At 52.8% G+C, this 14148-nt stretch overlaps 6 protein-coding genes across 6 annotated transcripts; 2 read left to right on the top strand and 4 right to left on the bottom strand.

Moving 5' to 3' along the window:
- Positions 1-275: 275 nt before the first annotated feature.
- Positions 276-1745, bottom strand: gsfR2-3 (Transcription factor gsfR2; the record flags this gene model as incomplete). Its single annotated transcript, XM_036640836.1, has 1 exon — positions 276-1745. The coding sequence occupies one exon, from the start codon at positions 1743-1745 to the stop codon at positions 276-278; it is 1470 nt and encodes a 489-aa protein (XP_036494713.1).
- A 616-nt stretch (positions 1746-2361) lies between these two features.
- On the top strand, positions 2362-3406 carry citE-3 (Short chain dehydrogenase citE; the record flags this gene model as incomplete). Its single annotated transcript, XM_036640835.1, has 3 exons — positions 2362-2814; positions 2948-3167; positions 3231-3406. 3 exons carry the CDS (start codon positions 2362-2364, stop codon positions 3404-3406), a joined length of 849 nt encoding a protein of 282 aa, XP_036494715.1.
- A 1313-nt stretch (positions 3407-4719) lies between these two features.
- On the top strand, positions 4720-5247 carry CGCS363_v008985 (uncharacterized protein; the record flags this gene model as incomplete). The annotated part of the gene is made up of 1 exon (XM_036640834.1): positions 4720-5247. The coding sequence occupies one exon, from the start codon at positions 4720-4722 to the stop codon at positions 5245-5247; it is 528 nt and encodes a 175-aa protein (XP_036494486.1).
- A 191-nt stretch (positions 5248-5438) lies between these two features.
- On the bottom strand, positions 5439-6946 carry pgxB-1 (putative exopolygalacturonase B; the record flags this gene model as incomplete). The annotated part of the gene is made up of 3 exons (XM_036640833.1): positions 5439-6214; positions 6271-6395; positions 6450-6946. 3 exons carry the CDS (start codon positions 6944-6946, stop codon positions 5439-5441), a joined length of 1398 nt encoding a protein of 465 aa, XP_036495014.1.
- A 4106-nt stretch (positions 6947-11052) lies between these two features.
- Positions 11053-12339, bottom strand: CGCS363_v008983 (uncharacterized protein; the record flags this gene model as incomplete). The annotated part of the gene is made up of 1 exon (XM_036640832.1): positions 11053-12339. The coding sequence occupies one exon, from the start codon at positions 12337-12339 to the stop codon at positions 11053-11055; it is 1287 nt and encodes a 428-aa protein (XP_036494721.1).
- An 895-nt stretch (positions 12340-13234) lies between these two features.
- Positions 13235-13646, bottom strand: CGCS363_v008982 (uncharacterized protein; the record flags this gene model as incomplete). The annotated part of the gene is made up of 3 exons (XM_036640831.1): positions 13235-13303; positions 13356-13379; positions 13446-13646. The coding sequence occupies 3 exons, from the start codon at positions 13644-13646 to the stop codon at positions 13235-13237; spliced, it is 294 nt and encodes a 97-aa protein (XP_036494722.1).
- Between the last annotated feature and the right edge of the window lie 502 nt (positions 13647-14148).

Here is a 14148-nt window from a genome sequence, read left to right as displayed (position 1 = left end):
GAATGAAATTTGATTAAAGTAGGGTAAGGGGAACGCAAAAGGCCTAGATGTCGAAGTGTCTGGTCCTGCCTCGACAGGCGTTGACGGTAATGATCATGCATCCAAATAAATGGAAGCTGTTTTATGCACCATGTCATCTCCTGTCACACTGTTGGCATGAAAAAGTTGTACATGTATATACGTTGATTGTTATTTGTTCTTGGTTCTGAAGATGTGAGACACCTTACAAGGTCAACCGCCCAACGCCGTGTCATTGATTGTACATGTGGCATACTCTAGTAAGTTAGACAAACCTCCCCCGCCGACGCCGTCTTCAAAGCCCAACTCTCGACTCGGTCAAGACCCCAGATGATGGTGAACAGGTGCCTCGCAAACTCGTCCACGTCGGCGGCAGCAGCGTTGCGAAACAAGCCCTCAGAATGGAACGACGGAACGAAGAAGGTCCCATCGCAGCATGTCCCGCCAACACCGCCAGTCTGAGTCTCTTCCCGCGTCAACCGCTCGTACGCGTCTTTGTTCTCCGCGGCCAGCTCTCTGCAGAGAGACGCCCATCGCGGGGCGGACGGGGCGTCCCAGAGGCCTGCGCGAGCGGTGAAGAGAGCTCCGCCGGGGCACTCTGACCAGCTTCCTTTGAGGGTGGTGTAGACGCCGACGGTGCACGTCACGATGAGCCACGTGCGGCGGACGGATTCGGAGAGGACCCAGAGGTTGTAGGTTGAGAGGTCTGAGTCGTAGGTGTCGTCCTCGTCCCGGGGCTCGTTTCGTTGGGCGGATATGTCGTTGCAGTATTTCGAGACGGGGACAAGGTTCTCCGAGAGGGCGTTGGCGTCGAGGGCGGCCGAGTCCCAGAGCTGGCTGCACCAGAGGGACAGGGTCGGGAGGTGGACCTCGGCGGCGGCGCGTTGGCTTATGGAGCCGTCGAAGAGGCGGAGGACGGTGTAGACGAAGAGGGCCTGGACTCTTGCGAGGTGGTCGCGTGTTTCTAGCAGCGGGACGGAGAGGGATGTCTCGTCCGTGACGGGCTGGGATGCCATCATGGCCGCCACCCTCTCGTCGAGGATTCGGTAGACAAAAGCTTCGGTTTGGGGTGTCTTGTGGTGGTACATGGACGCGGAGGTGAAGGCGTCTTGGAGGCATGAGGGAAAGTAGTTGCCTTCCGCGTACATGCTACGATGAATGAAGGGGCTGTGGCCGTGCAGGACCCAGCGGTGGACCCAGGCTTGGAGGCCACGAGTGAAGTTTGTCAGGACCGAGGTCGGGTAGATGTTTCGTGGAGGCGTTGGCAAGTGGTCGATGCGCCATGTCGAAGGGGCGAGGAACCATTTGCTCCGGGCGATGTCTCGTGCGACTGGATCTCTGCCTGTGTCCGAGGTTGTGGTGTTGGGAGCCTGTTGCGGCAGAGGGGCGGATGCCTGTGGGTTGACAGCTGCGGCGGCGGGTTGGGCGGTGTTCACGTCGGAAGGGAGGTTTCCAAAGTCGATCCACGGGTTGCTTCCCAGTCCGATGGAAAGAGGACCGGCTTCAAGAGAAAAGAGGTTTGGTGTTCCTACCGCCGGTGCAGATGGAGAGGCTGCTTCTGAGAGCCCGGCGGTCTCGTGAGGCCGGGGACGTCGGCGCTTGGCGACGGGATAGTGACAGTCGACGTCCCGATCGTCGCACCGTGTACACGATGGGAGCCCCTTATCGCAGCGGCGCTTGGATTCAGTGCAGGCTATGCATGCCTTTTGCTTGGAAATGCGCGCCATCGCGCGGTGCGGCAGAGAAGAATCTCTCAGGCGGTGCGGATGAAAGCAGAGCCCCGACAGGTTCTCGTCGGGAAGCGTTGGAGCACAATCGCTTGCTCCAGCGCGGGGTCGTTATCAACTCGAATAACGTTAGTGATGATTGAGAAGCGGGATGAAGGACAAATGGTGTTGCTGCAGCCAAGGCAGGACATTTGTCAGCTCCGAAGACGCAAGCCGGACCGTCAGCGGCGGGCGCGGCCGATTCGTGCGGGTTTTGCGGGTCTCCGGCGGCAAATTTGCGGGAATCTTGCGGAAGTTCCGTCGGGTTTCTTGCGGGGCTTAGCGGTAAAGCGGCCGCATCTTCTTGCAAAGCACCTGTCCCAGAGGAATAATCAAAAACTTCTGGCGAGTGGTTCCGATGATGACAAAACAGTATCATTGGTGGCTTGCTGATTCTCGGGACGCACATAAGACGTAATCATGATCGCATGCATGGATGATTACAGTAGTTGTTATAAGAGGACGGGGCTCGTCAGCTAGCTTCAGTTGAGAGCTCCTAAGCAGTATCAGCACACTCGATCACGATCAAACCGACTACGAAATCGCAACAAGCGCCTCTTAACAAGATTCAACAGCCATGCATACCCTTTATGCCAAGACTGCTGGCCAAGACGGCAGCACCTTCACCAAGACTATTCACAAGACAACCTATCCGACCATCGACCCTGCCCGCCCAGAGCTATCTCAAGCTGGACGGACGGTTGTGATCACTGGCGGCTCTGCGGGAATTGGTTTCGCTATCGCGCAGGGTTTCGCCCAGGCCGGTGCCAAACACATCATCATCCTCGGCCGGCGCCAGAACGTCCTCGACGAAGCCGTGTCGCAGCTTCACAAAGAGTACCCTTCTGTGAAAATAGACGGTCGCCAATCTGACGTAGCCAATCTTGACGAGACGGATGCGCTGTGGAAGAGCTTCGAGAACGATGGCATCTTCGTTGACGTGCTGGTCCTCAACGCCGCACTTGTCTCAGCTGGTAGCCCTATTCTGGAGCTGGGTCGCGATGAGATCTGGAGCCAGTACCTTGTAAACGTACGATCCCACCTCGACTTTACTGAGAGATTTTATAAACAAAAAGGAGGCGAGAATCTTCAAAAGGTACAGTCGATGTCACTCTCGATCAGTCTGGCATGGATTGTATGGCTGACATCAACAACTATGAAAGTTCCTTGTCAGTCTCTCGACAGAAGCTGCCCATAACTTTGCCAGGGCGTCTCTTTGGCCCGCGTACAGCACGACCAAGAATGCGGGCACCATGCTCCTGCAGCGAATCGCCAATGATACGCCTGCCGAGAAGATGCAAATCATCAATTTTCACCCGGGTGTTGTTTACACGGATGTCTTCAAGCCTTTTGTTCCCAGAGACATTTACCCATTTGATGATGGTGAGTGATTGCCGAGGCTATTTTAACGGGGAAAGAATCCAACTAAATGATGTCCTCATGTAGAGAAGCTGGGCAGTCACTTTGCTGTGTGGGCAGCTTCTGACGAAGCTCGGTTCCTGCATGGTCGCTTCGTCTGGGCTGCCTGGGATATTGATGAACTGAGAACGGGTGAGATCAAGAAGAACATCGATAATAACCCAGAGTTTCTCCAGGTTGGCATCGTTGGACTACAACAGTGAGGGATGGACCCCACTCAGATCGGCGCTGGTGCCAAACGTTTGGTGTATTTCAAAGACGGATAGACCTCTTCTCCTTCGAGCTCCACTTACCATGAATACATGCCGCAAGTTTCTTCCCTGATCAGAGCCAACGAACTTAATCTCGGTGCCTTGTAAGGAGCAGGCTGCTCTGTACTCGTTCACCCAGCTGATTGCCGTTTCGGGAAAGACTCTGAGAAAGGGATTTCAGGGAGTCTCGGCTGACGCCACATAATCGATGACCGTTGGGCATATCTGAGTGCATAAAATTTGCCAAGAACTGTAGCGCAGGGCTGAATCACTGATTAAATGCAGTGGCTTAGAAACATCACCCCCCAAATTTTGAAGACATCGGCTGCTGAGCTGGCTCCATCCTGGCTTGCGCTTCTACCAAATGAGGAAGACATGAGGGACTGTCAAAGAGCTCAGCGAAGACATATTGATTGAGCCTTGTCAGTAATTCGAAGCAACGCGACACATGCATAAATTAAGGTCAGACTTGCCTCGTCCGTTCCGAATCCCATGCTCGGCGCCTCAAAAGCCGACTAGGCATATGAGGTTGAGCAACATCACTTGCGAGCCCGTTTCTACGCAACATCTTCCCCACAGATCAACTTTCATACTTCTCTCCCTGGCATGAATCAGGAACTTGACACACATCGTCATCTTCCCATAACCGGTCGGCGCCGTGCAACCGATCTGGTTCACCCCTAGCCCTGATGCCGTCTAGCCCGAGAACTAGCCGCGCCACCTCCCCTGAATGCCTCGTCAAAACGACTCTAAACCCTTTAAGCTCATTGCTACTTCATTCGGGTTGCTCTTCAAGGTAAAGCCAGGCAGAATCGCACGATGAAACATGGAAAAGATTTGCCCTAGCTGAAAGGTTTAGCATCCCCAAGGGCATGGTCGACGGTTGCCTGACATCCGTGTGCACGCCGGTGGCCATGCTAATTCCATCACTTCGCCCAGGCTATGATCTCTTGACGTTCCTGTCATACTCACAACGCCATCATGTCAGAACTAGACTGCCACTAGGAAGTGCACGTCCTCCATGGCGGCTATCCGGCGCGTCGGAGATGTCCTTATTCTTGCTGTGTGAAATTAGGCTCCAACGTTGAGGATCAGGGGCACTCATCGTGGATAGAATCTATTTAACTTGACCGTTGCCGGTCTTCCGTTATGACTGGTTTCTAATCGTCATCAACTCAACCAAGCGAACATTCTATCTCTCAACTGCTACTCTTGACGCTCATCAAACCATTTTCTTGTTCAATAAACACCTTTCATCAGTCAAGATGCTCGCCAAGACCACCTTCGTCGCCGCCCTCGCCGGCTCGGCTGTCGCCGTCATGGACGTCCGTCCGGACCGTGTCCGCCGGAATATCCTCCCGCGCCAGACCGACGCGTCGGCCGACCCCTGTCTCAACGCCCTGGCAACCGTCTACTCCAACGCGCCCACGCCTGACCCAAAGATCGTCTCCTACGAGATGACAGCGTCGCCCCAGACGGACCCTTGCAGTGTCACTGTCCCCTCCGACCTCAGCTCCGACTACGCGAGCTACACCTCTGCAGTCCTCAGCTGGGTTGACGCCAACTCGGCCTCCATCGCCTCTGCCCTTTCTCAGTGCTCCACTCTCACGGACCTCACCACCGAGCTTCCCGTCTGCACAGCTACTAGCGCCGGCTCCGGTGGCTCAAAGGCGACGGGCACGGCTGGTGGTTCCGGAGGCACTGGTTCCACGAACGCTGGTTCCCGTGAGACCGGCATGGTTGCAGCTGCTGTCGCTGCCGCCGGCTTTGTTGGTGCGGCTGCTTTCTTGTAAAGATTCAAAGTTGTAATTGTATCATTCTGGGGCTGTGAATGGCGCAATTTGGATCGTGGATGTCAAAATTGTATTTGCTGGTTAAAGTTTGTACATGAATCTATGTCGCTATCAACGACTTGGAAGTAAACCTGCTGCCTCTTTTCATCATAACCCGTGAGCCGTCTGTGTCTTCTATGGAAACATCTTCTCTAAGCGTCGTAGGGTCTGACGACCCACGGCGTAGCCTCAGCCAACGCCGTTGTGCACTTGGCCGCCAAGGCTGCCTTAGCCTCAGTGCTGTTAGACGGAATGCAAGGCATACCAATGCCGCCCTTGATGCCGTCGCACAGGATGACAGGCTCGCCGCCACAGGGCGTAGTGATGTTGAAGTTCTTGAACTGGATGTTATCACAAACAGCATTGGGGTTGGTTGAGCAGGTCAACTTGGCAACGGCACGGCCATACTTGCCGCTGCTGTATCCCGAGAAGTTCTCAAACAAGATGTTGGAGATGTTCATCTGCGAAGGGTACTGCTCGCAGACTGAGGCATTGATGTTGAAGTAGCACGAGTCAATGAAGGCCGTGTACTCGTTGTTGGCCTGCCAGAAGTTGCGGAAGGTGACGTTGTCGATGAAGCCGTAGCCAACGTTAGGGCCGGCCCAGGTCTTGAGACGGGCGCCGTGCTGGCCGTTGAGCATCCAGACGTTCTCGATGACGACATCCTTGACGAAGCTCTTCTCGCCGGCGTACTGGCCCAGGGAACCCATGGACTGGCCGTGTGTACCGTTGCAGTACATGGTGTCAACGTGGATGTTGCTGGCGTTAGACTTGGGCGAGAAGCAGTCGTCGCCGATGTTCACCCAGGTTCGCTCCACGCGGACGTCCTCGACATTGAGGGAGTCGAAGAAGTCGGTGTTCTTGGGAAGGGCAGTGGCGTTGTTGGACTCAGCGGTGACAATGACGTCCTTGAAGGAGATGTCCTTGGCTGGGGAGGATATCAGCTGTGTACAAACAATATTCTGTACGGCGCTTTGTACTTACAAGTCACGACAAAGGTGGTCCAGCAGGGCGAGTCCTTGAGGTGGAGGCCCTCCATAGACAGGCCAGTCGCGTTCTCGGCGTAGAACAGGATAGGACGCAGGTAAGTGTTGTCAGGGTCAAGAATCCTTCGAACTGTCAGCAACCTCGAACGCCTTCGGAGTATAACGCAGGGAACTTACTCAAGACCGGCGAACTCGTTCCACCACCGTTGGCCATTGCCGTTGAGAACACCCTCTCCGTACAGCTTCACCTTGTTGCCACCCCACTTCCAGAACATGATGGAGTTCTGGAAAGGGTGGGTGAAGGCATTCTCCTGCCAGTAGGGAGTGTCGTTGGTGAACTTGATCTCACCCTCCCAGTGAACGTGCACATCGTTCAGCCAGGTCAGGTCGAGCGGCTTGCCGATGATGAAGGTCTGGTTGGCGGGGAGGTAGAGCGTGCCGCCATTGTTGGCCTTCTTCAGACCCTCGACAAACTCGTCAGAGATGTCGTCCAGGTCGTTCTTGGAGGCGCGGATGGTGTAGGTCTTGCGGTGGCAGTCCTTTCCGCGCTTCTCGTAAGGGTGCTTCTCGCGAAACTCCTGGATGTTACGAGGAACGCCGGCCGGAAGCTCAATCGCGCTGGAGAGCGCGGTGCCAGCAGCGGCCAGGGCGGCGAGGAGGGATGAGACTCTCATGGCTGCGTGTGGGATCGGAAGACGAGGAGGAAACACACACGTCGAGGAGGGTTGCCAAGTGAGATGCCAAGGGAAAGGGCTGCTCGGGAGAGGTGATCAGCCATCCATTGCAACTCTTGTGAGGCCGAGTCTCTTCATATACTCGAGCTGCTTGGCATTGGACCTGCATCGCCAAGCGACGTTGGCACAGCTCTCCTCAATTTCTTTTCCCGCATTTTCAAAAGATCATCATGACCAACACCACCACGACCCCAAACGTGCTGTTTATTTCCCCAAAGTCGGGGTAAGATAGCAGGGGCCGATATGAAGCTAGTCTCGCTTCACCCAGCCATCTGGAAATAACCAAGCGTATGCTGCACGAGGGGAGAAACCACAGCGTTCCATTCCACCTATCATGCCCTTATTTCTCCTGCCGTTCATCGCCTGCATCAGTCCATCCGCGTAATCAGCAGACCGCTGCACCGGGCCACAGCCCGGCCACGCTTTGGGGGACCGACCGCAACCCCATTGCGGTGTTGTGAGAAGTTGGGGAAGATGGAGAGGGAGGCTTGTTGGCTGAGGTGGATTCGGAGATTGTGCAGGTGGCCTGCATATCGGCTCCAGGGTCGACTGCACCGTCTCTTCCACGCGAGGAAGTGATTGATGGGATTTCTCAACCGCTGTCGCCGGAGAAAACTAGCCGACAATCGGATGCGTTCGACCTGCGCCGCTAGTCTTGATCCCCCGCACGAAGCCCATTTCCCCCAGTGATCCATTTCTTTTTCCACCTGGTAGTCCCCCGCGTCGTGATGTGGAGGATGGCGGTGGATGCATGGCCAAGAAAGGAGATCTCTCCGTGTTGCCGACGCCGCAAAGCTTCACTCACCTTGGCCGCTTGGTGTCTTGGCAAACAATGCCAAGAGGCCTTACGTGAATTATTCCCGGGGCAACGACGTTTTTATAATCTGACGTTCTGTTTCCCAGGTCGCCTGAAAATCTCAGCTCTTGACACAGTGAACTTTGGCGTTTTTGTTGTCCGCTGGCCGTCAATGGGTCACGTAAAGCCCAGGGATGCGCGTGACTTCCATAGTGTTTTTCTTCCTTTTTCTTGGTCAAATTTCTCTAGCAGAAACAGCGATTTCAACGCCTGTTTACTTTGCCAAATTACCTAGATGTCAAACAGTTGTAAGGCCACTTCATTGAAGCCCATCACTGTGATAGAAAACTACGTAATTGGAGCCTTTCAGTGGCCTTCTCGTTCCCACTTCGAGATCTGATGTTCTTGGAACAGTAACCTAGGCTGGAAGACATTACCTAATGTTGTTCGGAAGTAAGCAGAAGATAATTCGGTTATCGTGACATTCGATAAGCAAAGAGGATACGATCAATCACACAACCAATCAAGGGCGAGGGTAGTCGCTTACTCTTTTCCTTGTCGACTTCAAAATTCGCTCTTTTTCTCAGTATCACAAGTTTACACATACTAGCGGAGTTTACGCCGGCCTTTTGCCCATAATGGCCCCTTTACAGTTCGTTCGGGTAATCAGAAATGGTGAACTGGAAAGGTTCGCATTTGGCGAAGACTCCGAGACCGGCGAAAAGCATGACGAGCGCTGCGTTTACCCGGAGGAATGTTTGGTCTTGTCAAAGTTGCGGGAAAATATTGCCGACGAGGAATTTGGATATCGCTACAAGGTGTTGTGGGATGGGATCGCTGCATTTCTGCAGCCCAGTGACCTCTCAAATGCTGACAGCATTTACGTTTACTTGGTGCAAATTGATCGAGGGCCATTATTTGCCGGCGTACGCTACAGATCTGAGGGGTCTTCAGGGCTTGAGTCTGGAGGCCTCGCCCTTCAGTTCTACTTGCCACTTGATACTCCTTGTAAGTCATTCATAAGTCGAAAGTCATCTGAGCTATATGAATTCAACTTAAACGTCATGAGTTCTGACTTGCGTAAGATGGCAAGAACTTTCCATGGCCCGGTGTCGGAAGGGCATACGACATACCTGAATCCCACACGTCTTCGATGCTTGAGCTTGCCAAATTGTGGCTACATGAATGTACCTCGGGGACCGGTAAACATGTCAACTGTCCTTCTTCAATCGAGATGCCTCCGTTGCCTCCCCGAGTTATAGATGTGGGGTCCTCGTGTGCAGACGCCTACTTGTACTTGCCAAGTCCGGGAGAAAGAGGGCGTTACGTTGCCTTGAGTCACTGCTGGGGCGGCGTATCACCATTGATAACCACTCTCTCTTGCTTTGACAAGTTTCGGGTCGCATTTCCGCAGCCAATTCCCCAGACATTTGCCGATGCCATGGATGTCACAAGAAGACTGGGCTACAAGTATCTTTGGATTGACTCACTCTGCATCATTCAAGATTGTGCGACCGACTGGGGAAAGCATGCCACTCGGATGAACTACATTTATTCCCAGGCCCATTTTACGATCAGTGCCGATGGTGCACAGGATAGCTTGGCTGGCTTTCTCCACCCGCAAAATAGGAGACGGGAGACTATCGCCATCCAGTGCAAGACGTTTACCACAAATCCTCTGAGAGAAGAGCGAACGCACATTGTTCACGTCCGTCAGAGAGGACCCTTGGCATACCAACTCCCGTATCATGACTTCTTTCCGGGCTATCCATGGAAGAGGAATTCGTCAGCTTCTGTTCTTTATAGTTTGCCTGCCGATAGCCCACAGGTGTGGGATCCCAACTTTCGCACAATGCGCAGCAAGCTTTCGACAAGAGCATGGGCATTCCAAGAGAGGCTTCTTTCACCTCGGACTCTCCACTTTGCTCCGTCAGAGATGGCCTGGGAGTGCCGATCTATTTGCAGCTGTGAGTGCTCGGCAACGAATGAATCGAGGACTATTCTTGCGCGCAGTCTTCTGAAAGGATCCAAGGCTCTTGATCTCGCGCCTGTCGATAAAAAGGGCCCTCAATCCGCTTATAACATCGAGGCAGCTTGGCGCAGAGATATTGTAGAAGAGTTCACGAGGCTGCATTTGACAAGACCAAATGACAGGCTGCCTGCCTTAGCTGGGTTGGCTGCGCGAGCAGCAAAATCGAGACCTGGAGATCAGTATATGGCTGGAGTCTGGCGCAAAAGCCTCACCGCTGATTTGTTGTGGCACACGACCGGTGAACGTGCAAGTTGTCGTATGGCAAGGGACAATATGCCGACCTGGTCTTGGGCATCGGTAACTGGAGAAGTACATTATCCTCTGCAGAGGTACAGCCTGGCGTGGTACAACAGACGAGATCCTGAACCAAGTACTCTCCCATTGATGAGAGTTCTGAGAACTCAGTATACCGCAAACCCCAAGTCCGTCTTTGCCTCGGGCCCCAGGTTGCCAGCCTCGATTACACTGTGGGGATATCTTCTCAAAGTGAAAGATTTCCGAAGAGTGAGTAGTTACCAGTATGAGATTCGGTGGCCTGCCGGGGTAAACCTGCACCCGAATACGGTTGTAGCTGCCGATGTCCACTGTGGTAACTCAACAAATGTGGATGCATGCACGGAAGAAACCTCAAGTTATGATAACATTTCGGAGGCGCTCTCGAAGCAAAGGGATTTGTTCGTTCTGGTGGGATACATAGACAAAGGAGAAGTTTTCGGATTACTTCTGGCTCGATGTCTATCAAGACGTTCCGTTATCCCTTCATTTGAGAGGATCGGCTGCGTAAACGGGACATTCAATGAACGACAGACTTTCTTGGAACGTCGCTCAAACGGCGTTGTCGATTTTGGGCCAACAGATGAGTGGGCTGATCAAAAAGTCACACCCTCAAAGTTTGCATCATTTCTGGGCGGCAGAGGTAAATCGCTGTTGAAGATATGGTGATTGTTATCTTCGAGAATACCTATAGAACCATTCACAACTCTCGTTTGCTTGCATAAGCCAAGGTTTCAAAATCAAATATGCATATGTCCCTTCTATATCAAAAGTTTATACATGAGTAGCCCGAACACGTAGCCATTGAACCTAGGTATGTAACCATGCAAACACCAAACTCACTCTATGTATATATACAGGTCTTCAGTCTAGCTCGTACTATAAGCACCCCGCTATCTAAGCTGAATAAGCAATCCCCTCGAACTGCTCAATATCTTTTCCACATTAAGCTCCTGGATTCTTAGCGGTACCATTCTTCGCGTAAACTGGAGCCTCATAGCCAAATACCCAGATCCGAGCAATATCTTGAGTGTTGCTGATGTCAACCAAAGGGTTGGAGTTGAGCATCACCAAGTCAGCCCTCTTTCCAATCTCGATGGAGCCCCTGTCAGGGACACGGTGCCACCTGGCGGCTTTGCGAGTAGCAGAGTTGATAGCTTCGGCGGGGGACATGCCCAGGTATTTGACAAGGTTCTCAAGCTCAAAATGAAGGGTCAGACCGAAGGGAACTGAGGCTGTGGCGTTGCCCTGCTTCAATATGCCGACGGCGTCGGTGCCAGCGAGAATAGGCACCCCAGCTTCATGAAGGAGGCGAGCATTCGTGTGAGCATTGTCGAGTGTACGGTTGCTTCCTGGTTGGATGTTTAAGAACTTCGACAGAACAGCATCTCGGTAGCCATATTCGAAGATGTTCAATGTAGGCGTAACGTATTGATGTTGGCTTAGAATCTGCTTGATCACATCTTGTCCCAGAACACCGTCGTCGGGAACGTGCTGAATGCCGTTGGTCTTTGAGTCTGCAGCTTGCTGGTATGCCGTGATCTGAGATGCATGCGTCATGGTCTGTCTCCGGTATTCGTCATGAGCGGTTTCAACCATCTGAGTCTGCTGCTCCAGAGACGGCCCGTCGACTTCGGCGGTGATTTTCAAAAAGTGGCTGCCGTTATTGAATTGCCATTTCGTCCATTCCACAACGTCCGTACTTGGATAAATTAGCGTATTGTTGGCGCGTCTGGCTTGTTGTTTCGAGTGCAGACTGCCGTTGCCAACAGCAGCCATGCTGGCGTAGAGGAACGACGCGAGACCCGACTGACGCGCTAGGGTAGCACACTGCGTAAAGTTTGCGCAGTTCATGTGCATGGCGGTTGTACAGCCGTACGAAGTGTAGTCTTCGAGGGAGCGGACGTCGGTCAAATGGACGTGATTGTCGATTAAGCCAGGGATGAGGAACTTGCCGGTTCCATTTACAATCGTCCTCGCCCCGGCGCAACGGCCGAAGCCAATGATGTGCCCATCATCGAGACAAACTGTTTGGGGCTTTCCAAGTTTTCTCCCGTTGAAAACCTGAATGTCTTGAATAGCAGTTTTGGTGCTATTCGTCGGCATGGACCGCCTGACATTGTTGATGGATGGTGAGGAGTGCTCGTCGTCGTTCAAGTGGAAAGGGCATGCTTCACCACCAGCTAATAGCTGCGAGGCCGCAAAAATAGAAGTAAGTGTGGTAATTCTCATCTTGTAAGTGTTCGATCTGAAATGTTGATTGAGGTTAAGCGAGTAAGTGCTGATGAGTTCTTCATGCCAAGAGCTGAGCTTGGCATCATATGTACAGTCTTGATATCCTCAAGCGCCATTGCGGGCGGCATCTTGCATCTCCGTGCAGTCGTGCGGTTAATTCCGACTCATTCTGAAGGATTGAAGCTCTCCAGCGATCATTGCCAAAGCCATTACGCGGCAGGCTGATGTTCTCAGCCCTAGGCTGAATACCGCACAGCCACAGCCAGATCGTCGCATGGTAGCCTAATTTGATCTAGCAACGACGACATCATAGTCCTTGAGCCTTTCATTTCCAATTTAGCGGCGGCGCAAGGTTCGATCGGGCCCGAGAGTATGCAACGGTCCTCTCATCCTTCGGAGTTCAGCGCTTATGTTCGGGGCTAGTGAGGCGCTATGCGATCATCAGATGTCAGTGGTTGCAGTAGTTCACAATGAAGTTGATATAAGCCTCACGGACTTCGGAGTTGTAATAGCCACCACATGCGTCCAGCATGCTCAGGGCCACGGAAAAGTCGGAGTATGTCTCTCCCTGCCAACTGTCGGGCTCGGTGCCGATAGACTCCGATTCTATGCCGACCTCACAATAGGTACATTGGAGCATCATTATCTCCATGGGTTTGTTCTTGCATGGAAGCTCTTCGTTGATGACTTGGTGAATTCAATTACTGAACCTTAGTAAGCTTCCCAAAGACTTCTTTTTGCTTGCATACACAAAATGTAGCCTTGATACCCTAATGATTGGCCGCTGCCGAGTTCCATTTGACTTCGCAACGCAATACGGCGCACGGAATGCACATGCATTCTCGGTTCAAAGGTCTCAATGACTTCAGATATGATCTCTGGTGAAGTATAATCAAAGATCTCCCTCCGGCTCCAGTGTCCAACCCGAGCCTGACGTTAAGCAGGTTCCCCTCTCGCAGTCCTGTAGAAGAATTAATGGTTGACATTCAAGCTTCGTCAAAGATGCCACTTACAAACTTATCGCGGGCTATGCAAACCTGCGGAAGCTTTCGTTAGCAAAGGCCTGATCTACATCTCAAGCCGGTGCCCGTGAGTCGACTTACGCATTTAGTCTTTTCGGCATTGAATCTGCAGCACACATTGTATTTGCTCTGGCGGCTCTGACCTGGACGCGGGCTGCCGCCATTATCTCGCGTGGTGTCGGGGACCGGCTTACGGAGATGGCGTTGGGGTTCCGTCGGGCTGCCCGGGCTTGCAGCCAAGGCGACGGCCGCCGCTGCAAGTAAACATAAAAAAAATCTCATTTTTCTTCCGGGAAAAAGTCACGTCGTCAAGTGCTGAAAGGTCAGTACCAGAAAGAGGTGGTGACAAAGGCGCGCTTTGAGAGGTCGTAGGATTGTTGATCGACGTTTAATGGGACGGAGACTAAAACTGCGTCGATTTGAAATCGTTGTTTCCCTTGCCCATGCTGAGACCAGAATGGTATGAGCACTTGCAAGGAAAGGTTTCTTGAAACTTTATCGAGAATGACACCTGCCTGCTACAATCATTCGGTTACGCAGTAGAAGCGATTGAGCTGATTCCTTTTCACTGAATATGACCAGCGGTGATTTGAATTGGAAGGGTAGAAGAAAGTGAGAGCTGAGCAGATTCTCCGTACAGATTCTCCGTATAGACGACATCTTCATCCAGACCTCGCGTCATTCATCCGACTGGCCCGGGCGGTGCCTCTTTTCAAGGTTTCGTTTCATCTGACGGGATGCGCTGCATTCTCAGTGGCTCAAACAACTCGAAGTGCAAGTGATC

Source organism: Colletotrichum siamense, assembly GCF_013390195.1.
Source record: "Colletotrichum siamense strain Cg363 chromosome Unknown KSG_Cg363_contig05, whole genome shotgun sequence".
In the NCBI taxonomy this organism is placed as follows: domain Eukaryota; kingdom Fungi; phylum Ascomycota; class Sordariomycetes; order Glomerellales; family Glomerellaceae; genus Colletotrichum; species Colletotrichum siamense.
Note: the sequence above shows the minus strand (reverse complement) of the source record. Positions and strands in the feature narration are given on the sequence as shown.